Source organism: Fonsecaea erecta, assembly GCF_001651985.1.
Source record: "Fonsecaea erecta strain CBS 125763 chromosome Unknown Scaff4, whole genome shotgun sequence".
NCBI lineage: Eukaryota > Fungi > Ascomycota > Eurotiomycetes > Chaetothyriales > Herpotrichiellaceae > Fonsecaea > Fonsecaea erecta.
In genome coordinates, this window is record NW_017387247.1 from 1,475,590 (window position 1) to 1,499,244 (window position 23,655).

At 53.1% G+C, this 23,655-nt stretch overlaps 12 protein-coding genes across 12 annotated transcripts; 5 read left to right on the forward strand and 7 right to left on the reverse strand.

Moving 5' to 3' along the window:
- Positions 1-973: 973 nt before the first annotated feature.
- Positions 974-2,070, reverse strand: AYL99_05292 (hypothetical protein; the record flags this gene model as incomplete). Its single annotated transcript, XM_018836804.1, has 2 exons — positions 974-1,722; positions 1,821-2,070. 2 exons carry the CDS (start codon positions 2,068-2,070, stop codon positions 974-976), a joined length of 999 nt encoding a protein of 332 aa, XP_018693657.1.
- An 848-nt stretch (positions 2,071-2,918) lies between these two features.
- On the forward strand, positions 2,919-4,156 carry AYL99_05293 (hypothetical protein; the record flags this gene model as incomplete). Its single annotated transcript, XM_018836805.1, has 2 exons — positions 2,919-3,107; positions 3,173-4,156. 2 exons carry the CDS (start codon positions 2,919-2,921, stop codon positions 4,154-4,156), a joined length of 1,173 nt encoding a protein of 390 aa, XP_018693658.1.
- A 610-nt stretch (positions 4,157-4,766) lies between these two features.
- Positions 4,767-5,813, forward strand: AYL99_05294 (hypothetical protein; the record flags this gene model as incomplete). Its single annotated transcript, XM_018836806.1, has 4 exons — positions 4,767-4,782; positions 4,845-5,170; positions 5,224-5,563; positions 5,617-5,813. 4 exons carry the CDS (start codon positions 4,767-4,769, stop codon positions 5,811-5,813), a joined length of 879 nt encoding a protein of 292 aa, XP_018693659.1.
- Positions 5,814-6,581: 768 nt separating this feature from the next.
- AYL99_05295 (hypothetical protein) lies at positions 6,582-7,955 on the forward strand (the record flags this gene model as incomplete). Its single annotated transcript, XM_018836807.1, has 1 exon — positions 6,582-7,955. One exon carries the CDS (start codon positions 6,582-6,584, stop codon positions 7,953-7,955), a length of 1,374 nt encoding a protein of 457 aa, XP_018693660.1.
- Positions 7,956-9,162: 1,207 nt separating this feature from the next.
- Positions 9,163-10,744, reverse strand: AYL99_05296 (hypothetical protein; the record flags this gene model as incomplete). Its single annotated transcript, XM_018836808.1, has 2 exons — positions 9,163-9,811; positions 10,104-10,744. The coding sequence occupies 2 exons, from the start codon at positions 10,742-10,744 to the stop codon at positions 9,163-9,165; spliced, it is 1,290 nt and encodes a 429-aa protein (XP_018693661.1).
- An 810-nt stretch (positions 10,745-11,554) lies between these two features.
- AYL99_05297 (hypothetical protein) lies at positions 11,555-12,397 on the reverse strand (the record flags this gene model as incomplete). Its single annotated transcript, XM_018836809.1, has 1 exon — positions 11,555-12,397. The coding sequence occupies one exon, from the start codon at positions 12,395-12,397 to the stop codon at positions 11,555-11,557; it is 843 nt and encodes a 280-aa protein (XP_018693662.1).
- Positions 12,398-13,359: 962 nt separating this feature from the next.
- AYL99_05298 (hypothetical protein) lies at positions 13,360-13,839 on the reverse strand (the record flags this gene model as incomplete). Its single annotated transcript, XM_018836810.1, has 1 exon — positions 13,360-13,839. The coding sequence occupies one exon, from the start codon at positions 13,837-13,839 to the stop codon at positions 13,360-13,362; it is 480 nt and encodes a 159-aa protein (XP_018693663.1).
- A 742-nt stretch (positions 13,840-14,581) lies between these two features.
- On the forward strand, positions 14,582-15,815 carry AYL99_05299 (hypothetical protein; the record flags this gene model as incomplete). Its single annotated transcript, XM_018836811.1, has 3 exons — positions 14,582-15,119; positions 15,171-15,517; positions 15,576-15,815. The coding sequence occupies 3 exons, from the start codon at positions 14,582-14,584 to the stop codon at positions 15,813-15,815; spliced, it is 1,125 nt and encodes a 374-aa protein (XP_018693664.1).
- Positions 15,816-16,298: 483 nt separating this feature from the next.
- AYL99_05300 (hypothetical protein) lies at positions 16,299-17,237 on the forward strand (the record flags this gene model as incomplete). Its single annotated transcript, XM_018836812.1, has 1 exon — positions 16,299-17,237. The coding sequence occupies one exon, from the start codon at positions 16,299-16,301 to the stop codon at positions 17,235-17,237; it is 939 nt and encodes a 312-aa protein (XP_018693665.1).
- Positions 17,238-17,525: 288 nt separating this feature from the next.
- On the reverse strand, positions 17,526-18,677 carry AYL99_05301 (thymidylate synthase; the record flags this gene model as incomplete). The annotated part of the gene is made up of 1 exon (XM_018836813.1): positions 17,526-18,677. One exon carries the CDS (start codon positions 18,675-18,677, stop codon positions 17,526-17,528), a length of 1,152 nt encoding a protein of 383 aa, XP_018693666.1.
- Positions 18,678-18,953: 276 nt separating this feature from the next.
- Positions 18,954-19,802, reverse strand: AYL99_05302 (hypothetical protein; the record flags this gene model as incomplete). The annotated part of the gene is made up of 1 exon (XM_018836814.1): positions 18,954-19,802. The coding sequence occupies one exon, from the start codon at positions 19,800-19,802 to the stop codon at positions 18,954-18,956; it is 849 nt and encodes a 282-aa protein (XP_018693667.1).
- Positions 19,803-20,425: 623 nt separating this feature from the next.
- On the reverse strand, positions 20,426-22,944 carry AYL99_05303 (hypothetical protein; the record flags this gene model as incomplete). The annotated part of the gene is made up of 6 exons (XM_018836815.1): positions 20,426-20,566; positions 20,656-20,956; positions 21,067-21,633; positions 21,706-22,091; positions 22,148-22,678; positions 22,738-22,944. 6 exons carry the CDS (start codon positions 22,942-22,944, stop codon positions 20,426-20,428), a joined length of 2,133 nt encoding a protein of 710 aa, XP_018693668.1.
- Between the last annotated feature and the right edge of the window lie 711 nt (positions 22,945-23,655).

A 23,655-nucleotide genomic window follows, 5' to 3' on the forward strand; every position in this document is an offset into this window, starting at 1 on the left:
ATTTGTGGTTGCTCCGAGCTCTTGAGACCTGGTCCCTGAAGGCCTGCGGGCTCCAGCTCCCATCCGGGGCTACCACCTGCGCTCCGATGCGAACTGTGGGCTTCCTGCTGGACGGTTCGCATGAACTTTATGTACATACGTACCGCTTAAGCCGGGTCTGGAACGGGGCATTTCTGATCCTCATCCTCGGTTCTGCGTGGCGCCGCCTCCAGGCGTTTCCCCGTTCCCACGACCGTTCCTGTACAGAGTCGCCCATGATAGAGCTGGACTGCTACAGTTGCCGACTGCCGCGCAGCTCATTTCGCTGTCACTGTCATATGCCTGAATTCGCGCTTCGAGCACGTTCGTACAATGGGTGCACCGATTTGCACGCCTCCTTAGGCATCACTACACTATGTGGCCGATGCTCACAAAAAACCTCTTGTGGAAGAAATGCCACCTAAATCGGGCTCAAACCTCTTTCACTCGTGATACCTCGGCTTGTTTGTCCGTCTTACATTCCTGTCACCCACCACCTTACACAGACCTTGCTGGTGCTGCCGGGAGTTGACTTTGATATTTCATTGGCTCTGAAACTCCTTGGTTTATCAATGACTGTGAAGAACTCCTTCGATTCGCTGCGATATGCCGTGTAGCTGCCTTTGGCTGCGCAACCCATGCGGACACCACCAGTCGTTCCACGATATGCTCCACGCCAATCCGACTGTTCAGGTCTGGAGGGGCTTGCTAGAAAAAAGCATGACTAGCACTCAGCTAAAGCGCGGAACTGTCCATGAGGAAAGTCCTGGAAAAATGACTGTGATGCACGAATCACAAATTTCCTGTTGCAATTAAATTGCCTAATGTTCTACATTCGGCCAATTGAACGAAACGAAATTTCACCCAGAAACTCACAGAAGGAGTAGCTTATACAGATCACCACACTTGGACGACGGTTACACAGAATACCATAGAAACGCGGTTCGGATCAGCTTCACACCATCCCCCACAGTGGGCGTGGAAGTTCGATCTCGCGACCAACCTCGACGCCTCGGCCCATAAATCCTCTTGCTCGGGTGTCCACACCCACATAGGCTTGTCTTCTCTTCTCCTCACCCTCGATGTCACGCGTCACACTCCAAGTTCGCAAGCCATAGTAGCTGCCCACGCAATGAACCAACCACCTCGCAAAGGCGGCGCCCTTGTCGTTATCCAGACCCTCAAACACCATTTTTTCAGTGCTGATCGTCCCCTCGTCGTCCCATCCCACCTCGCCCTTGCCCTTCTGCTCCTTGCTGGGTGAGTCGTGCATAGCACCATTTCTGCCAATAAAGACAATTTCCTCGTCCTCACTATCGCTGCTCAGAGGAATGTCATGCAGACCATCTCTTCTTAGGCGAATTTCTCTTTCGTTCCACTTGCGCACGAACGCCCGCACGGTTTCCTCCAGATCCTGGAGCAGACCCTTCGCGGCTTTAGCGCGCTTGAGTTTGGCCCGCACTTCCTTTGGAATGCTGGTCGCTGCTTCTTCCATGGGACTCATGCCAGTGTTCTGCACGCGTCTTGCATGGGACCGAGTGCTGTCCCTGCGACCCTTGAGCTTGGATTCGACGGCTCGTTGGAACTCAGCGGCATCCCAGAGCGGAGCCAGGTAATAAGGGACGGTTCGTCGAGGGTACGTAGGACGGATTTCCCAGTCGGAGGGCAAGGGAGGAACGGCCCAAGGGTTTGACAGCAGGCGATCTGTTCATCAAAGTTTCTTTAGCCTTGGAACAGTCATCTCTGGTCAGGGGCAGGAATACCATTTTCCCATCTCCGTCGCTGCCGCGAACCCTCCTTACCCTTGAGGAAGGCTTCGCGGCGTTCTAGGCTGTCGCGACGTACGAGCTTGCGGTCGGGATATGCCCCCGACTTCGTGATGCCCGCTGTTCTCGAGGTGGCGTCCTTGGGAACCAAGATCCGAACCGCATTGGTAGCAACACGAGCACGCTCAGGCGTCACCGTGGGTTCAATGGATATTTTGTTCATCTGCGCAGTCACTTCTTCGGTGTTTTGTTGAACCACAGGCGAGGTTGCTTCAGGGGCCGACATGATTGGGACGATAGCCATAGTAATCAACGATAACTGATTATTGCAGCGTACAAATTCTCGGAACGGTGGCGAACGAACGACAGGAACGAGCAAGAGGGGGTTTAGCCGCACAAAGATCCGGAACTGTAGAGATGAAAACAGAGGGTTGACCTGTTGAAAGTAATGGATGGGCAGGATGCGAGAACTGAGGTTGTTTAAGATATGCGGTTGAGGCTCACCTGGGATAAGGATGTGGCGCCCGCAGTTGGGAACCAGGAGGTTCGCACATTACTGCGTATTAGTGGGAGTCATGGCGGCTCGGATGCGGACGAATGACGACGTAGCCCCCATCAGCGTGCGGGCACGATTGACTGAACATGAGTCAAAGACCGACGAGGGCCGCGACGTACTTTGCACACATCGGTTCATATTGGGAACTACAAGACCTACGTATCCTTAATGACTCAATTATCTTGTATTGAGGCCAGAAGGAAAACAATGCATACTTACCATGACGAGAAACTGACCGCAAAGTGTTCGACTGCGCAGGCACCACGAGTCCTGCGTGAGGGGCACCACCAATTGGCGGAACTCCAGGTAAGCTGTTAAAGCCAGTGACGCCAAAGGGCTGCCGCAACGGGCGCATCGGCTCTTGTGGGGGACCAAACGCAAGTTGCTAGGTGGAAGCTCAACAAACTGCAGCTCGCGACGCCTGGTGCCTGCGTCTCGTCTCCAACCCTACATGTGATTTCTATACATTATTCATCTTAGGCATACCAGGTCCAAAGTATACCTACAGTCTCTGGGATCTCGTTCTGACCTTTGTTGTACATTCGTTCTTTCACTTTATCACCCATACAAAAATCATCATGAAGTCCCTCGCGCTGCTGGTCACCTCACTGGCCGCTTCTGTTGTCGCCCGTTCAGTTGACGCTCAATCTCAGCAAGCACTTACTCCTCAAGATGGCCGGCCATCGAGTCAGGACAGATACTTGATCGAACTGAGCCCAGGAGAGACAAGATGGGTTGTGGAAGAGGAGAAATGGGAGCTTATGAGGGTATGCCCTCCGTCTCGCACACTGTGTAGGCAATTGGAACACACTGCTAATTTGAAGGGCAACAGAATGGGGTCAAGTTTATGGACATCACCGAAACTGGAGACACATATCCGGAAGCTGTCGAATCGAAAACAGCTGCAAATGCGATCGTTTATCCCTCAAAACCTGCGTACAAGCACGAGGTCAAGGCTTTGATGGAGACCTTAGACAAAGACAACATGCGCAAGCACCTTGAAGGTCTTACGGCCTTTCACACGCGCTACTACAGGAGCCAGTACGGCATTGATGCAGCTATGTGGTTGCATGACCAAATAGAAGAAGTCATTGACGCATCTGGCGCATTCAATTACAGCGCTTCTCTGAACCTGTTCCCGCACACATGGGGACAGCCGAGTATTATTGCTCGGTTCCCAGGACGAACAAACCACACAATTGTGATCGGTGCACATCTGGACAGCGTCAATATGTTCTTCCCCTACCTCCGTGCTCCTGGTGCCGATGATGATGGCAGCGGGACGGTGACCATCCTCGAAGCCCTAACAGCTCTGCTGAAGTCGGAGAAGATTGTGAACGGGTCAAGTGAGAACACGATCGAGTTTCACTGGTATTCGGCAGAGGAAGGAGGTCTTCTTGGAAGCCAAGCGATTTTCAAGTCTTATAACGAAGAAGCAAAGGACGTCAAGGCCATGATCCAGCAAGACATGACCGGCTACATCGCGCAAACCCTCGCAAACGGCAAACCTGAATCGGTCGGAGTGATTACAGACTTTGTGGACCCGGCTCTGACAACATTCGTCGAGAGTATTATCACCGCCTATTGTGACATCCCTTACACACTGACCAGATGCGGATATGCCTGCTCCGACCATGCATCGGCGAGCAAATATGGCTACCCCTCAGCATTTGTGATTGAGTCAGATTTCGAATACTCGGACAAGAAAATCCACACCACAGACGATGTTATCAAGTATCTGAGCTTTGATCACATGCTTCAACATGCTAAGATGACTCTGGGATTTGCATATGAAGCAGCCATGGCCAAGTTCTGAGGAGGCGGAGATCTGTCAAACAATATACCCACCTTTTGACATAACACCATATGTGCCTACGTGCCAATGTCTGGATACTGTATGATATCACATCACTCTTCTCACTGGCTTTCTTGTGATGGTCTCTGCTTATCATCCGATTGACGTTGTTGTTGTCTGGTTGTGCGGACCTTTGTAACTGCATTCTGTGTAGGCATGACTCCGCATGTGATATAGTAAACAAGGCCCTGACTTGCACGTGATAATAGTCCATCCTCCTGACGTCATTACCCCACGATTCTTCGATCACTCGCCGTGGTGAATGGCTGGAAGACTTCTCCCGCATGCAAATCGACTCCCTATTCAAGTCCAGGTTTTCTCCATCCTTCTCACATCGTTGCATTGCTAATGCTCCGGGTCGATCACGAGGACAGCTTGAATTCCATGGACCGACGACCCGGATATTACCTCCAGATTGACCCTGCCTGCGAAGCCATCTTCCCTCGCGTCCCTCGTCGTGATTGAGGCTCAACCTTTCTGAGTCTACAAAGTACCCTTCTTCGCAGCATTTTCAAGACAGCTATCGCGAGAAGCTTCTGAATTCCTGCTACTTGGTCTTCAGAAGCCCAAGATGCCTCTCGCAGACTGTATGGAATTGCTCAACCCCGCGAGCTTGCTCTCGAACATGTCTGCTAACTACCCACCATAGACAACCCGTTCGCGAAGCGTGAAGAGTTCACCCAAAGAAATCTCATTGCCTACAAGATCCTCACGATAGTTAGCTGGCTCCTGCTCGTTATATTCGGAGCAATCTACACCTTCCAGCGTCCCAGCGATTGCAAGCATCATAAACACTGTCACACAATATGGGGGCAAAACAATCACCATGCCACAGGGTTCAGCGTCAATTCGGTGCTGACAAGCATCTATTGGGTCGTTGTCCTCATCTTCCAGGCGCACTATGTTCGATTCCTTTGGAGTGCAGAGAAGGACTATGTGACTAATGCTGCCAACGTGGGCTCGCATTTCATCCTGGTATGCTTCTCGAGTCCATGAGAGAATGCGGCATCACTAATGGCCTCGCCCAGCATAATCTCTTGACCTTTGGCTTCATCTTGCTTTGGGTCCGGTCGTACTTCTGGCAGGGCGAGCTCCTTCTCATTGTGAACCTGTTCAATTTGACAGCTCTCTATTTCGGCCATCCTACTACACCTTTGATCATCCACATGCCCATTGTCTCTGCCCCATTGGCCTGGAACTATGTCGCAATCTTCTGGAACGGGGCTGCTATGGTTCCCGGTGCCACGAAATTGCCTGCTCGGATTGTCGCCAACATCTTCATTTGGGGCATTCTCATGCTGGGTGCCTTCTTCCTCGCCGTGTTCAAGGACTATACCATGGGGTTTGAATTGGCTATTCTCGCCTTATGTGAGCTGCACCAGACTGACTGCAAGATGTCCCTGCTGACGTGACTTGAACAGCTCTGGCATTGGGCCAACTTGCAACCAAGGTTGTGGCTTTCCAGTGGATCTTTGCATTTATCATTGCTGGCATTCTTTTCGTCATCTCCCTGGCAGTGGGGGCTCCCAAGCTCTTTGGAGCAGATCGTAGCGCTCGACACGAGGGGGCCATTGTCAGCGAGGATCGAGAACGGGCCCCTCTCCTGGACGATCACTGAAGCAGAGGTCGACCGGCGCACACGACTTGATGGCTCCGGAACACAACTAAATACAGTTCCAGCAATCTGTCTGCTTTGTATGGCGCAACATGAGCTCGGTACAAGACTTGCTCATTGTGATCGCCTGGCCACTGTCTCACGTCTGATAGAACGGACAAGCAATCGGAGTCTATTATTTGGTTGCATTTCCGAAGGAGTTGGGGCTCGACTTGGTGTCGCATCTAATATTAACACGGTAATCTCAGAGGTCTGGCTCTGACAGGTCTTCTGATGGAACTTGGGCTGTGGTATTTCAAGTGTGAAGAGAGTGTGGGAGAAAGGACCATTTGTTGCTGGAACGGCATGATACCTGCTTCCCAACTTCCATGTGGCATTTTGGCATTTCTTTGTTGCCTTGGGCTGCTGCAGTCCCAGAGCTGTGGCTGCCTTGTGGCTGCCTTGTGGTTCATTTTGATTCGTGGCCGCGGACAACAACACTCAGAGAACTAGTATCCAAACAAAACGAAGTCTTATCATGTTCCAGGTCTGTGAGCCAACCGAATTACAGGGCCTGGAGAGGTTCAGCAGGCGCCCAGTTTGTGTTGCCATGGTCCATGTCTTGGGTGCGAGTGCGGGTGTGCCCCTCTCTAGCCTCAAGCGAACGCGGCTGGGAACTCTGCAACGCTGAAAAGCAAATTTACCTGACCAACAATTCTTTCTTTCTTTCTTTCTTTCCCGCCTTGGTCTGTCCTCATGGCAATCGACAATCTTGACCTACTGCCAACAACCATGGGTAATGTACAGGGCCTCGAACAAGATCAGTCGCCGGGGTTGTTGCCTAACCTCAAGACCAACACTCCCAATACTTTACCACTGTCGACTGAGGTGAAAGCAGAGGCCCAGAGTCCAGCCAACCATGAATCCTCACAGACCCACGAAGATCTAACTAGTCTGACCGACCACGACATGAGCAGCGCCCTCTTCTTCGTAGAACCAGATCCAGAAACCATTCATCCTAACGTCGACTTGTCGGACAGAAACAATCTTGTTCGCCTCCTTGCCCTCTATCAGTGCGGCTGGAGGCAGGGACGCGGGCGGGGCCCACGCGAGCATGAAACGTGCATCTGGTGTCGTGGACCTGTGGCCCCGAACGTCGAAGTCCTCACCCATGTTGGTAATAGCAACAGTTGTAGGAACAGCTGGCCCGCGACCTGTCTTCTGGAGTGGATCGACCAAGAGCTCGGCGCTGCCAAAAACCATGCGTTGCAATGCCCCATGTGCCGGGAGCAGTTTTTCAGCTGTTATTCTACCTCTGATCCAGATTTCAGGAAGGACCAAGGGGGGCCCGATGCTCAAGGCGTTATTAGCGCTGCTTGGGTGAGGTGCATTCTTTTCAGCCCGTTGTATGCCAGGGAAACTTGTGTCAAGAAGGGGAAGCCGCTCATCATCATCAAGAGTGAGGAAGCTAGGAAGCTCGTGCTGCTGAACAAAGAGCAATACATCTTCAATGGATGTGAAAATCTTAGTCAAAAGGTCTTTGTACGAATGAGAAGATTACTTCACAGAGCGAAGGGAACGAACATTTTGCAGAGTTCTGAATCACCCTCCGCCTCGGAAACCCTGGTCCTGAATACTGTTGCCTCGAGCACTCGCGACCGTCCTGTTGAGGAAGAGAAACAGTTACCAAAACCTCCTTTGGACACCATGTGGGCCCTCCTGGATTGGGGAGACAACCAATTTCGAATGTCACCTTTGCTGGCCCACCAGGCGCATGCCTTGAAGACGCTGACGGAACAACAAGGAGGAGTTGTGAAAACCATGAACGCCGACGAGTTTGCTGCGTTGGCCAAGGGAAATGGAGGTCTCGAGAGGGCGGTGAGAGGTTTCCAACCAGACGATGAGGCCGAGTTGGCTGCAATGAAGGTTTCGGGTACGGAATGGCTGATCAAAATGCAGCGCGAGTCTTCAAAAGAAGACGAGCGCGCATCGGAAAAGGAGTGGTATGAGCGACTTGCCGAGTTTTATCAAGTCAGCGTGGATCCGGAAACAGGAGAGATTGAGCATCCCGATGCCATGCGGGAACCTCCCTCGAGCCTGTCTACAGATACGGACGATGAGTGGGATGGCTCGGACGAGTCTTTGCCGGAGCTTCCTATTGTCTGAGATGATGGCAGAGGTAGCATCAGTCTCGAGAACAACAGCAACAACAACATCCACGGTCTACATCCGCCACCAAAGGGGCTGGTTCCTTGGTTGGCTGTGGTTGATGAGATCAAGAAGCATCACGGTGCAGCATCATCATGCAACGAAACCCGCAGATTTTCGGGATGGCTAGGAAGTTTACATCTGTTGGTCCGTTGGGCCGTCACTCATCAGGAGTTACATATCATATAAACTGCAACTGAGCAGTGCGGTCAGGACAGCCTCGCGAGAGCAACAACATGGACCAGGTGCAAGAGCTTCGTAGCCACGTATAGCATAGCAAAACAAGTTCAATCAATGCCACCATGGCAAATTCACCTTTCTGATGGCTTCCGTTCTCTTTACTCAACGCGTAAACAGATAACAAAACTCGCACGGCAGCGTGCATCACAGCCGTGCGTGAGTGTTGGCGGCCTACACAGCTAACTTGTCCCAGATTATCAGTAGTGAATAGCTAGCGAGCAGCGAGTAGCGAGTAAGGTCATTGAGAAGCTAAGGTTGTTACCTGTGTATGTATGTATGTATGTATGTATGTATGTATGTATGTATGTGTGTGTGTGTGTGTGTTATCCCGTGCATCCATTCATTCATCACTAGCCATTATCTCCCATCACCAGAGACACACAGGCAGGTCTACAATTACGTCCGTATTACCCACGGATATAGGGTGGATAAGTATATAGAAAGATAGATGGCCTCCATTTCATAAACCGATGCGAACACACCTATGCAATGTAGATGGGGGTTATGTGAAGGCCGCCAACAACAACATCATCATCATCACCAAATGGAGAGACGAAACAGTGCGGGGCGAGATGAAACACAATATAATATAGTATAATAGAACTCATAACTCGCTTGCTCATGTGAAAAGGAAATCCTCTCATTCCGTACACCCTGGGGTTTTCAGTGAGATTTCCTCCCCCTTATCCCTCCCTGGGCCTCTCTTTGGGGTTTTTTGGGGGGAGTGTGCTTGGGTGACCAACCATCCGTTCATCTTTTCCTTCCCATCACTCGCTCGCTGGATTTATCCATCCGTTCATTCATTACATATCTTTTTTGGTTTGTTTGAAAGCCGAAAAGGTTACAAGGCGAAAGAGAGTGGAAGAGAGAAGGAGAGGCTGTTGGGCGGCAGCAGGCTTTCTTCTTCATTCATTCATTCGTTCAGTCATTCGTGGTCGACCCCCCACTCCTTCGCCCTCTCCTTCTCCCGCATGCCCATCTTGGCCTCCATCCAGTCCTCCAGCGTGACCCAGCCCTTGCGCCCGGACAGCGCCGCGTTGCGGATCGCGAACTGCCACTCGCGCCACCACTCCTGCGCGATGAGCGGCGGGAGACCTGTCCGGTCGCCGCCGTGGCCGGGGCCGCTTGAGGTGGGGTTGGAGGAAGAGGTCGAGGAAGTTGAGGACGCTGACGAAGCGGGTTCGGCGTTTGCAGTCCCCGTCCCGGTCGCTGTGCGTTGGTTTGCCGGTCTGGAAGATGTTGGTGACGATGATGACGGACCGTTCAGGCCTGCAGCTGCTGTCAATGCCGCCGATACGGCTGTGTCGTCGGTGTCTCCTTGGCCCCCGTTCTCGAGCGTGACCGTGCCGATGACGGGCCACTCCACCACGACGACCTCGTACTTCTTGGTCGGATAGAGCCGGAGCATATTGGTGAACCAGTTGCTCGACTTCCGCTGCACTACCACGTCCGAGTACTCCAGCGGGAACTCCACGTGCAGCTTGCCCCGGTACTTGATCATGGCCAGCAGGTTCCGGGCGTAGCCTTCGAGCAGGGCGATAGGAAGATTTGGTGTCGAACGGCGCAGCGCGAAGCTAGATGGTGCAGGAAGTGGTTAGTTGTTGGTTGCAATAGAAGGGGAATTGGGGGATCAGGCGTGTGGGTTTGTGTGGTAGTGTTGAGCGTGGGACTTGAGGTTGATAGGATTGGGGAGAAGAGTCTGGCCAAGGGGAAACTGAATGAGAAACAACACAATGATTCGAGCCGTGGTGGTCAAGTTGTGGGACCATCGTGAGAAGTGGCCCTCTCAACGGGAACACTTTGGAGGCGGGCTTGATCTCGGAATTTTAAGGAATCAATGTAAATGCATATGACGGGGAGGCTCACCTTCGGTTCTCCGCCTTGTCCTCACAAAACTTCTTCGCCCACAGATCCAGCTCAGGCATGTTCATCTCCTCCCTCGTCATTTGCCTTGGCGACCCATTCGACGAGCCATGCTGGTAGCTCTTGACCATCATGCGGCCCCCGCCACTCTCCGTACCTCCCCAATCCAAGTCCAACATGCTCGTCAGGTTCAGCTTCAGGTCAAAGTCCACGACGGCGTTACCGTGCACGTGCGTCCCGCGAATCACCATGATCGGCTTCGGCGGCAGCCGCGCCTGCTCGCGGATGAACTTGAGGAGCGCCCGTTGCTGCTGTTGTGAGGTCGACGGCGAGTGCGAGCTGGACGTCAACTCCGGGTTGGTGGTGGTGATCACGGTGTGGTCCTCGGAGAGTTTGGAGTCGCGTATCCGGTACTTCGCGAACGACACCGTCGTTAGCCGGGACAGGGCGGAGAGCGGGTTCTGTGAGGGGACGGAGAGAGGTGTGGTTGTCCGTTGAGGTAGTTGGCTCTGCGATGACGGGCTGTCGGTCCATGGGTTGGTGTTGGGGAGGATCGTGTGTTCGTATGAGGGCGGCAGGTCCGCCGGCGTCGATGTGTCCCCCGCTGTGCTGTTCCGTAGGTTTCCTTTCTCCGAAGAAGACATTGTGCTTTGCAAAACAATACAAACCGTATACACAGATCTGCTATGTGGGGATGGGCTCGAATGTGTATGATGAATAAGTAACAGATAGTAGCGGCAGTTCAGCGCCGACTCCAAGTGGTGTGATGTCGCTTTTCTGTGGTACCGAGTAGTCCTGATTATGTACCTGCTTTATGTGATATGTAAGGGTACAGCAAGGAAAACCAGTGAGCAATCGAAAGGGAATAAACACATAATGGTATTCTCTACCATTGACAGTAGTTGAAGTAGGAAAGAGGAGGACGTCAACAGTCAACGCAGCGATAGCAACACATGCATTTCAATGATCGAATAGATTAGGCACACGCATTTTTCCCGGCTCCAGATCCCTGGCTGTCTTCGTAAACTTCCGCAGAATCAGCTGCATGTGGTAAGGCGGCTCATGCACGAATGAGATGTTTCTCGTTCTAGGTCGGCCCAAGGGCTCAGGCACCGCCACATGGTTCGGAGCTGTCGGAGGCCATCCAGTCTCAAAACGCGCTAGGGTGCTCAGGCACCAACTCTATCGGCCGGCCAGTGACGCCGTTGGAGAAAGAACTGCGAAGAAAGGAAGCTGTGGCTGTGCCGGAGGCGTTAAATCACACATCGGCCGAACGTGCGGTCCTGTGTTCGGGCTAGTGAGGCCTCGCTTGTAGCGGCAGTGGAGATACGGTGTTGCCTAGGTGAGGCTCATCGTCAGGCGTGCGATCCTGTGGAACAGCTGAATATGGACTGAGTTTTGAGTTGACGTAGCTTTACTCTTGGACTTGTCAATGGTGGCATTCCTCAACATGACTACCAAAACACAGGGTGGACCCAAGAGTTGAAGGTGTCCTGGAAGTCCCGCCGGTATTCGACATCAGCTTCGATCTCAGCTTCCATCATATCATCTTTCCAACTTCTGATCTGCCGAACTATTACCTCATAGACATCCCCCTTCTCGCGCATCCAAGGTCCTAACCGGTTAGCCAGTGTAGCACATTTTTCGGCGTCGTCCTTTCCTTGGTTGGGCTGCTCGTATGGGTATGGATTAGATATGCAAAAGTCCTTGGCAATATTGGATCGCAACTCGCGGAGATAGAGTTCGTTGTTGAACGTGGGAAAGAGACGGCAAAGGAACTCAAAAAACCTCGCGTCCAAATCGATCTGGTGTACGATGGCGCAAGCTTTGACTCGTCCCAGAAACAGCCACTCGGACTTGAACTTGACTGCGTCCTCCTCATCCCAATTCAAGCGTCGCACGATGTCACGGGCATTCGTGATGTCGTGATATGACTGCCTTGCCTTTTCGACATCAATGACTGTGATCTTGATGCCGTGACGACCATATCTATAGTGTCGGACTGCAATCTGGACTGCCCTGAGAAATTCCGGTGTGGTCGAGATGAACATGGTGGGATATAGGGAATCTTTGTCGAAATGGTTCGCGAAGTGCTGTTCAGGTGTGTCGTGCACCCACTGCTTCAGAAAGTGTGCACCAGGCCGCGCCCACGACCCGCAGAAGATTCCCTCTGGAGAGACTTGAGTGGCTGATCCGGAGTGTGAGGTGAAGAAGAGATAAGCTGGCAGGGGAGCAGGATCGGGCAATTCTCGCAAGAGGGTCGGTATTGGATGATGAATGAGCGGTAGAACAGCCATTGTGCCTTGAGCAAGTCAGGATTGCGAGGAAGAATGGCCAGGCTCTCTCACGTTCAATTCAAGCTTTAGCCTGTGGCTTGTGACAATAAAGATGGTGTTTTCTCGCGCGATGCAGAAAACCAAGAGGCTGCAGGCAGCCACTAGCGACGAGAATGAAGCTGCAGGCGGCCGGCACGGAAGAAAGAGATTCGGTTAGTTAGTTCTGACATGAATAGTCAAGGAGGCAATGGGTTGGAATGGTTGGATGAAGAGTCGCTGATCGTGGGCTTGGAAGAGCAGACACACTCGTTATTACTTCCCGTGGGACTTGTTACTACCCCCTTCGCCATGGGGCTGATTTCTTTCGCAGATCCAGTCGTGCTTGGTCTACAAGTTAAACGGAGGTTGTAGGAAAACTTCCCACCGAGTTTGGCGGATTTCGTCTCTCCATGGACGGGGTGAAAGAGGTCTAAGGGTTGGGGAAGACTATACTGCTGGGAATAACTTGAGATTGGCTATGGTGAGTCCTGGAGGTGTTGCTACTCAACCAGTCACTACATCGTGTTTTCCGGGTTGCTGTTATGATAATTTTGGCTTGGACTGCTGGCCTGTTGGCAACGCAGACAGACGGCGTGAGCCTGTGTACCGGAAATGCGCTTAAAGGTGCCCTTCCTAATGCGTGGACGATAATGAGTGGTGTCTGCGCTCTGACATGCATCCTGGGGCTCTGTCGAATTGGTAGCAGGTACACGTCATGCCTCACTCTCCAGCCAGCATCGATACATGCATCGTCCCTCTTATGGAATCGAAACGACTCCATAACAGGGGTGTAACCATACGGCGTCCGATCCCTGATCCATTTCTGAAAATGCAGGACTATCTATCCCGCAGGTCGTTGGGAAGTTCCAGGGGCACACGCCGCTGTGTTTATCTTGTTCAGTCATCATCATAATGAGTAATGTGACTTGTGCGTGAAGCCTTGTTCAGCTTCTTTTCGACACCGATGTAGGCGGGTCCGGCGTCCATGAAGCGACCGTCCACCCTTCAAGTAACAAGCTGGCCACGGGGTTGCTAACAAGCAACGCCCACGATTTTCGAAAATTCTTCTTGATCAGCGAGAGTGGCAGCTTCCTTTGCCCGTGCATCAGCAGTGGTGTTCCACTCTCTTGGAATTTTCCAAAAGAGAACTTGTAATCCTGAGTCGCTAGAGCGCTGTAGTTCTGCCAGGTACAACTCCCAAAGATCTCGGTTTTTGACTGGTTCACCTCTCGATGTCCTCCACCTGTTATGCTGCCAAGCATGAATTCTCTGCGTAGCGCAGTCAACCACGTATGAAGAGTCGGTCGCAATGACAAGTCTTTGGATGCCCTCGCCAGTCCAGGCGCGAAACTGGAGAAGTGCAATAACGGCTCGTAGCTCAGCACGATTGCTTGTTTGGCGCTCAGGCGTCCCTTGTGGGCCATTGAGCTCTAGTCTGAACGACGTATGCCCGGCGAGAGAGGTCATGGTATTGTTGCTAGCACCAGCTCTGGATTCAAGAGGGCTCGGAGGACGGAAGACGAACGCACAGCCGGCCCTTGCTTGGTCGGTGCCATTCCCAAGGCAAGCGCCGTCAGCAAAAATAAGGCACTCGCGGTTATTTGTGCGGCGAAGCCAGCGGGGCGACGGTATGCTAGCATTGGGCGGGATTCCCGGTGTGAAGAGGGAGTCGGGGCTCTCAAGCTCGGTTGGAGGATGAAACTGTATGCCGTTGGAGCCTATTTCAATAGGGGGGAATTGATAACCTAGTAATATCATTTTGTTCCTGCGCCGATCACCCATACCGGTAGGACACACGGCCAACCGTGAGCGACCCGGCCTAGGAGAAGATGTGGGACTGGGCGAAGTTTGTTGAAGCGTGACGGAACAAAAATCAGAATCGATGGGAGTTATGAGCTTCCGCACCTGAGGTCGCTTCTTATAGGCCGTTAAAAGCGGCTGGGCACGCAGACTACAACCATGCCCGAAACGGCCGAACCTTCTCGCCGCCTAAACCGCCGGCGAATTTCCCGGCAACAACTTTACATATGCAAGATCGCATGACTGTGGCGCCTGTGGATCTTCAAAGCATCATCAAAGCAGTCTAGATGGTCATTGGCAGAAGATGCAATGACTTGACGACCTCTTTCAATTTGCGAGGTCTCCAAATACCTGCCTGTCGTTGAGATGATCACCGACGCCATCGTGGTGTCCAAGCCCGGAGCGCCCTTCCAGTACCAGCAGATCGAGCTCCACGATAACCTCCGGGCCAATGAAGTGCTCGTCCACATCAAGGCCACCGGGGTGTGTCACACCGACCTCAACTTCTCAAAGGAGAAGACCATGCCGGAGCTGTTTCCAGCGGTCCTGGGCCACGAGGGTGCCGGTGTCGTCGAGCGGACGGGATCAAACGTGACGAAATTCGCAAGAGGGGACCACGTCGCCGTCGTCTTCAGCTCATGCGGAGAGTGCAAGTACTGCCTGCGCAAGCAATCGTCGTATTGCGACTTATGGTTCCAGTACAATTTTGGCATCGGGAGGCTGGATGGGTCCAAGGTATTTTCGAGCCTAACTACAGGGAGACCCATCACGAGCCACTTCTTCGGACAAAGCAGCTTCGCGAGGCATATCCTGGTGTCTCAAAACGGATTGGTGAAGGTTGACAAGGACTTGCCCTTTGAGCAGGTCGCGGCTCTAGGCTGCGGAATCATGACGGGCGCCGGAGGTAACTCTGCTATTCGCTTATTCCTTGCAGGATTCTGACTAAGGTGGCCAGCCATGCTGAACGTGGTTGAACCATCTTCGGACATGGCTGTTGCTGTCGTAGGTGTCGGAGCCGTGGGACTATCAGCAATCATGGCTCTCAAGATGCTCGAAACACCACCCAAGAGGATCATCGCCATAGACATCGTTCCCACGAGGTTGGAAATGGCTCGCTTATTCGGCGCAACCCATGGCGTCAACTCTAAAGTCCGCCCTGAGCTCATGAAAGTCCTTCTGGATATCACGAGCGGGCGGGGGGTAGATGGTGCTATCGACACCACGGGGAAGCCAGAAGTAATCAAAGAACTCGTGCACAGTGCTGCAAGAAAAGGAAAGGTCGTCACAGTGGGTGTTGGCGATGTAAGTCCCGTTCGCCTCACGACAAATCAAACCTACAGGCTGACAAGTACCCCCCAAGCTCTCCGCAGAAGCGTCATTGAACATGTTCGAAATGGTAAATGCAGGGTGCAGCTACGTTGGCTGCAACCAGGGAGATTGCTACCCTCAAGAGTTTCTACCAAGACTGCTGGCAGCGAACCAGGAAGGGCGATTTCCTTATGACCAGCTCATCAAGACATATCGTGCCAAGGATATTGAGAAAGCAGCCCATGACATACATAGTGGGACTACCGTCAAGGCAGTGTTGCTCTGGGACTGACATTGAATCGAATCTACGTATGTAGATGTTACTGCAAGCGGGATGGGATCCTGAGACACGTTTCACGGACATGCATCTGGTCTGAGACTGCGATCGTGCGAGTAGAAGTCACCGTACATACATACAATCTACACCATGCCATCCTGAGAGAAATGAGATTATAGCACGGAATAGGGTGATGATGGTTGGAGGAAAAGCAATATTTGCCACGAGGCTGACAAACGCGGAGGCGAGGCTGTGTGTGCAGCCTCGGCGCGGGGAATGAGAATGACTGCGCAGCATCCCGAATCTTCCAGTCTCAATCCCTCCCTTACTCGCTCACTCACTCACATCAGCCTCTTCCTGCAGCCCGTGACGAGTGCGTCCTCAGCCTGCCGCAGTGGCGACGGGCACACTGAATGAAGGTGGAAAAAACAAATCACGGATTACTAACAGTCTCGTCCTATAAACGCATCAACGCCGTCGTCCACCACTACTACCACGATGTCTGCTTCAACCACACCCCCCGAGGCATCATACACCGCCATGGACCGCGACGTCGAAGCCATTGGCGCTCACTGCGAATTCGCCTACTGCCACCAACTCGACTTCCTCCCCTTTCGGTGCGACTCGTGCCACCACACCTACTGTCTCGACCACCGCAGCGAGACGGCCCACCAGTGCCCGCGGGCTGGCGAATGGGCCAAGAATAGACGGCTGAACAGTGTTGGGAAGTCGTCGACGACGTCGACGACAACATTCGCAGGAGGCGCCACCACCACCGCCAAACCAAACCTCGCCAACGCCACACAATGCGCCGAGACGACGTGCAAGACCTTCGTCAACACGACCCAGAACCTGGGTGTGCACTGCCCCCAGTGTAACCGGACGTACTGCCTCAAGCACCGCTTCCGGGAAGACCACGACTGCAAGAACCTCACGCCGCTGGGCGCGCGGCCCCTCGACCTCGCCATGCAGTCGAACAAGGAAAAGCTGCGCCTCGGCTTCGGCCGCCTCAAGACCTGGGGCAAGGAGCGGCAGGAGGCCCTGACGCCCAAGCCCAGCCCGTCGAGCAAGTCCGCCCAGATCGCCGCGCTCAACGCCCTGAAACGCGCCGCCAAGGGCGACGACAAGCTCCCGCCCGAGAAGCGCGTCTACCTCCACGTCGAGGCCGAGGCCGCCTCGACCACCGCGAAGCTGCCCAAGGCCGACCTGTTCTTCTCCGCCGAGTGGTCCGTCGGCCGCATGCTGGACGACGCCGCCAAGAGACTGCAGGTCGCCAACGTGAACAACCGGGTCGAGACCGAGGAGCAGAGACTGAGGGTGTACCACGTCGAAGGAGGACGGTTGTTGGAGTTTGGTGAAAAGATCGGGACGTGTCTGGTCACTGGGAACACGGTCGTCCTGCTCAGAGGAGTCGGGCCCAAGGAAAATGGGAAGTGAATTGCAGTGTAGGGGGTTTCCATACATCTGGTTGCTGCATAGCGTCGGCGTTTACTATGGGGTTATGGGCATGGCGAGCGATCCAGCGCAGGTTCAGCAGGTAATAGGATAGCATAATGAGCGAACGATCTAGAGGAAAAGAACAATATACCGCGAAGTCTAGACAGGATCTGCAGGACTTCTACCCAATAACTCATCAGAATGAAGACATAATACTTTGTCTTCTTAAGACTCCTTTCCAACCGATGTTGAATACACCCCAAATCCCCGTTTCCATTTCAATCGTAATCATACACTCATCTTCATCTTGATCCCGCCGTGTGGTTTGTAGTCTACGACTTCCAGCTCTTCGATTTTCCAGCCGTCCATTTCGCCGCTTCCCCTATCGTCCCGCCTGATGTTCAGGGTCGGGAATTCTCGCGGCTCACGGAGTAATTGCTCTCTCAAGGCGTCGATATGGTCGAGATACACGTGCGCATCCCCCATGGTATGGATCAGCTCTCCCGGCACAAGATCGCATGCGTGAGCCAGCATGTGTGTCAGTAGCGCGTATGAGGCGATGTTGAAAGGCACCCCGAGTCCCATATCGCAGGATCGCTGGTACAGCACACAGGAAAGGCGGCCCTTTGTTTCCTGCTCTTTCCCATTGGCCTCCGATCCATTGCTCAGCAGTTTGAGCGCTGCCTCGCCTCGAGGCGCGTCGGGGTAACTGACGTAAAACTGCGCAAACATGTGACAAGGCGGCAATGCCATCTTGGACAGATCCGCTACATTCCATGCACTCAGGATAATCCGTCGGTCGTATGGATTGGTCTTCAGTTTTCGTACCACCTCTTTGATCTGGTCCACGCCTTTGCCCGTGTAATCTGTGTGGCAATCCTTGTACTCTGCTCCGAAATGGCGCCATTGGAATCCGTAAACAGGGCCGAGGTCTCCTTCCTCGCGATCAACAAATCCCAGCTTATCGAGGAATTCTCGAGAGCCATTCCCGTCCCAAATATGGATACCTGCTTCCGACAGAGGTTTTGACGTTGTGCAGCCTGACACAAACCACAGCAACTCGGTGGTCACGGCACGTAGGAAGACGCGTTTAGTGGTGAGGAGAGGAAGGATGGGTATTCTGTCAGCGGTGGGCGAAGCAGGATCGGGACGTGACAGGCTGAAGCGAAGTTGAGGAGGAGCGAAGAGCGAGAGCGTACCGGTTCCTGTTCGGTCCGGTCGGTGTTCGCCACGAGAGAGGATATCTCGGATCAGATTGAGGTATTGATGTTCTTCATGAGTTCTTGTACTTGTCGAGACAGGTTGGCCTGCTGGTTCCGGTGATGGAGTGGTCGCGGCTCCATTCGTCGAGGCTTTCAACGCAGTGGCATTTTCGCGCAGAAAACCCAGAGAGTCTCCAGGGGGACCCTGCTTATCTATTTCCACCGCAGAGGGAGACATCGGATCTGTGGCTAATTGTGTATACTTGGAGGGTAAAGGAATCAGTTGTTAAAGAGGGACAGGAGGGAGAAGAAACACGGCGAGACAAGACGCGACTCGACGCGTTCGATTAATGACGCAATCGTGCATTTCCATTTCGATCCAGTGACACCACGAGACCATCATACACCATCACTGCAAATACTCACTCACTTATCCTCCTCCTCTTTCCTTATGAGTATGTAATATACCTCGGATTCCTCCCATAATCGCTGGTCAACAGCGTTACAACGTCTGCTAATAGTCCCTGGACTTCTGGTTGAGTATTTCCTCCCATGTCTGGCAGCTATCTTCTTTCCAATCACCCAGCACAACAGGCTCAAACAGGGCTTTCTTGCCAATATCTCTTCCATGGCTTTCCAGCACGACATGCCATGCCATGCAAACACTCGTCTTGCGTTGTCCTTTTGCTTCAAGCATATCCCCGATATCTGGGATTGGATTCTCCACCAAGTCCTTGAGGAGCTCCTCTGCCTTCCTTCGAATATGTGTTGTTTGTGGAAGAAGTGGTGGGAGGTCGTCTTCAAACTCGCTCGGGTTGAACCATGGCTGCTTGCATTCTTGCTCAAATGCCCGCATCATGTCGCCACGAAACCTGATGGACTCCAGCACTGCCAGATGCTTCTTGTAGAAGACCAACTTGTCTAATTCTGAGGCGGCTGCGCGCTCGACGTCGATGTCGACGAATCGCTTGGGTGAAGTTGCCTTAGCTCCATGTCGGTCTGCCTCCTCGGTCTGCTTGTGTCCTTTGTTGGATCGTTCATCGAGAGGAGTCTCTGTAACAGGTCGATCGTGGGCTTCAACCTGTCTGTGTCGTGCTTCAGCAGCTACTTTGTCTTGTGGTTCGGTTGGCAACTTACCAGCAGTTGGCGCGGCGCGTGGCAGCAAGTCGACCAGCTCGACATCGTCGTCATCGGTCATGGTCGAGTAGTTGTACCCTTTGGCGCTCGTGCAGTCCAACTTGCGCAAGCATCCCTTGGCCCAGAGGCCCCAGTGCCGCGCCGTCAGGATGCTGACGGTGGACGTCGGGCTCTCCTCCGGAGGAGGCGTGATGACGATCACTGGTATCTCTCGGGATCCCGTCATCTTGAACGGCAAGCTTGATGTTGATGGTGGCCTGGCGCGATTGCCGGAGGACACTGCGCGTATATACAGGAAAGGCCCGCATAAAGGACTTTGTTATCGAGGTGACAATGGTGTTTGTCTTGAGCTTGTCGGAGACAATGCCGCACAAAAGTCAATGTTTGTGAAGTGTTTTGAGACACTGACAAAGAGACCGCACCCGCACATGTCTGCAGACTCTTGGCCAGTACCAGCCATGTCCTGGTTGTGTACAGAGGCCTTGTGGTGCACATGAAGAGACTATACCAAGATGTCATCGTTTGGCACTATGTTGATGATGCTACAACTGGTTATAGTCCAAGGTGTGTCAATGAAGACTTTCAGGGGGAGAATGACAAGGCTGAAAGCCCCTGACTAGACACAATGCCCTTCATTGTTGTTGCATTGTCCTTCACTATCTACCTATCTCAATGCTAACAAACTGACTGCCAAAGCGCCTACCGAATTGCAATAATGGTTTAACAGCTAAAGGAAAAAGGCAGCAGAGCCATTGTGTTACCCAATAACAGAGATAATTGGTGACGCCAGCAATTGATAACCCAATATTGCGATATGAGACCCGACCAAACCCAAGGAAAAAAAGCCATTCACGAGGCATTGTAGATGATGTCGTCGACAACATCCGGATACGCCTCGTATGTCGCCGATCCGTCATCGTAAAGAATCTTCGCACTGACCGAGACCTCGAAGTTAGGCATCTGCCTCGGGTCCGCCCTCGATATGCCGGCCTAGAAGTCAACGAATCAGCCGCAACCTCAGAAAAGGTTCCCCACACTTCCACTGCTGCTCCAAGGTCATTACATGCACTAGGACTTACATATACAACTCTCCAGCGGAGGTATTTCACCAAAAAGGGCCGGACATGCTCGGCCCGCATGCTCTCCAGCGTCCCGACTCCAACATAATCGAGGAGCAGCGGCGTGATCGGGACGGTGTCGGAGGCCAAAACCCCAGCGGCGTCTTGTTGGCCGCAGTTGTCGCAGACTTCGCGTGGGGCGGCGAAGATGTGGTTGATGCCGGCCAGGTAAGGGCTGGCCACGTACTCGGCCGGGTCGTCGGGGAATCGCGACTTGGGGCAGAGGAAGAAGTAGATTGTGAAGGGACCGTTCAGAGCGTTTCTAAGCAAAGACGGGGTCGTTAGTCGAGGGCAACTGGATTGCCAGGTTGAAAGGAGGTCAAAGGGAGATGGAGCGAAGGCATCTCCAAACAAAGCGACAATGGTACGAACCTTTTCACGACGTTGTCAATGTACCACTCACGATCGAAGGACGGATCGACGTCATTGTCAGGAGCCGGCACATACCCTCGATCCTGCGCTGCGAGTTGCTCTGTCGTCAGAGTGTCCGGACCGGACGACGTGACTCGCTTGAAAACGATCCGAGTCGTCACAGAGTAGGGAGGCTCTGCGGTCGAGGTTTTTGAATTGGCAGCAGGGTACCGAAAGACTTGGGCGCGGTTGAGGTTCAGTGGCATCATGTCCGAAGGCGGCGTGGAGAAGCGGCGGCTGGAAGCACTGCGGATGCTCCAGATATACCTGCGGTACACCCTGCTCCAGATGACTTTGGGGTCGCTGACGCGGTCCAGGTCGGGATACGTGTAGCCAAAGCTCTCGATATCTCGAGCCCAGTCGGAGTCGTAGTAGATGGGGCCCAGATCGCATATGAACTTGTAGAAGGGTAGCAAGTCCTTCTCATTTTCCGGCTTCAGGCGCCGGCCTCGTGCGTCCTTGCCCGGTGGCGGGAACCAGGCTTTGGGGTGGAGAGCCTGCCAGATGGCGAAGATTCGGTCAACGTTGCTATATATACATTATGTGGGTTTTAGTACTTCCAATGAGATCCCTCCTTGAACACACCAGAGGCGGGCTTACCAGTGATGAAGCCAGAAGACCGGATCGAAGGCTGCAACGGACGGGCTCGACATGTGGCCATTGGGCCCGCCCATCAGGGTGTGATAATTGCCATGCAGAGCTTCAATCGAGCCATAGCTCGCGGGCCTGCCATTCCCGTCTCTGGGCAATATGCCGGCAGTCCCCTTTGAAAGTCCTGTCTGTGTCAAGTCCCCTTCACGCAAGACCGAGTCGGAGGCCACATCCCCGAGTCGCGGGTACCGAGTGGAACCTGGATCTAGGATATCGAGCATCATGGACGCCCTGCCCTCACGACCGCTATTGAGAGCGTCGCTCAGTTGCTGCACGTCGTGGTACTTGGAGTCCTTGCTCCTGGGGTATCGAACGGTGCGATTAGGGTTGTAATTCTGCCCGCTGAGTTGGCCGAAGGTCTCCAAGAGAACCGGTGGAGGAAAACACCTACCGTCAGTCTCGCTCTGGCCAAGTCCTTGTCCAGGTTCTGTCTGTCGGTGAACTTGAAGTTGTAGAGCGGATTGCTCTGAACCGTCAACTTGTCGTAAGGGGGCACTCGGACCATCACCTCCCTCACGTTGAGGATGTCCGGCATGCGGAAGTCGTAGTCGTGCCTCGTACGGTTTCCTTCTAGCTTGATGCCCGGGAACTTTGCGTCGACGTCGCGAGGCCGAAAGTAGTCCCAGTAGGGGAGTCGAAACGCTCTCGCCGCGGTGAGGTATTTGGACTGAAATGCCCTATCGAATTCCCTGACGACGGCCATCATTTTGCGAAAAAGGGTTTGCTGTATAACATCCGCGAATATCAGGATTCGCCAAGTTCTCATAACACACGCCCCAAGCAATTCGCACCTCAAGAAGAGCCAAGTAAGGTCTGTGCCATGTTGGGAAGACAAGCCGTCCGTGTGCACAGTATCCTCCCGTTCCTTCGGGGAAGGTCTTTCCCACGCCATCCCAAAGAGCTGTGGGAAGTCCATGGATTCCTGCAACACGAATTGATTAGGAAAGGAAGGGAGAGGAAAATAACATCGGAGTGAAGAACTATTGAAGAATCACCGGCGAGAGAAAAGTAGCCAAGTTTTGATGTATCTGCCTTCAGATCCATGAGGGCGAGAAGGAACAGATTGAACACATCTGGCTGCTTGGCGATCATCACATCGATGTCCAGTCTGGCTCGCACCTCATCGTGGTTCAAGGCGCCAATGCCGAATACAACTCCAGCGTTGAGTTCTGCTTCACTTGGGGCCATATTTCAGCCCCGAGGCAATGCGACATGCAAACGATTGCTGCAATGATAGAGTCAAGAAAGGAAGTACTCCATTCTGCCAGACTTGCCGGGCAGGATCCATCTTATCAGCCTTTAGAAAATTCCCTTCACGGTGGTTTAAAGCTGATCTCGCAATGAAGATTTCGTTGAATTAGCCGGTAGGAGTGAAGGGCCGGGCCCCCGAGCCTCGCAAAGAGACAGCCAATTACCCTCTTAAGCCTTTGCCAATATGAATGAAAGCACGTTTAGAATTGCCTCGATGGGCTTCTAAAAGCAACGCCGCGGCGGCTTTTGCAGAACTCACATTCTGAGCAATGAACACGAAGCGAATAAGGATGAACTTAGAAAATGTAGTCCCTTGGACTAAGTCGTAAAAGTGGGAGAGATTGGATAGGAAAGAGGTTGATGGTGATGCCAATACCGGCATGCATGAAGCATGGCGACCGGAATTGACGAGAGTTCTTGACAAGCATATGGACGGGACTGAACTTTCAGCTCTCGTGTTCACGATTGGGAGATATCTATGTGTACGCATATGGAAAAGACTGGCCACACATAGCGTTCGTGGAACCAGAGCTTCAACTGAGTGCCTGAACTTCTGGGTGATTGGGAACTGATGCTCAGGAGAATCTGCCGGAGAAGTCGCGCTGAGGCGATCCCAGAAAGGTGCTCAAGCACTATGGTATGCATCTG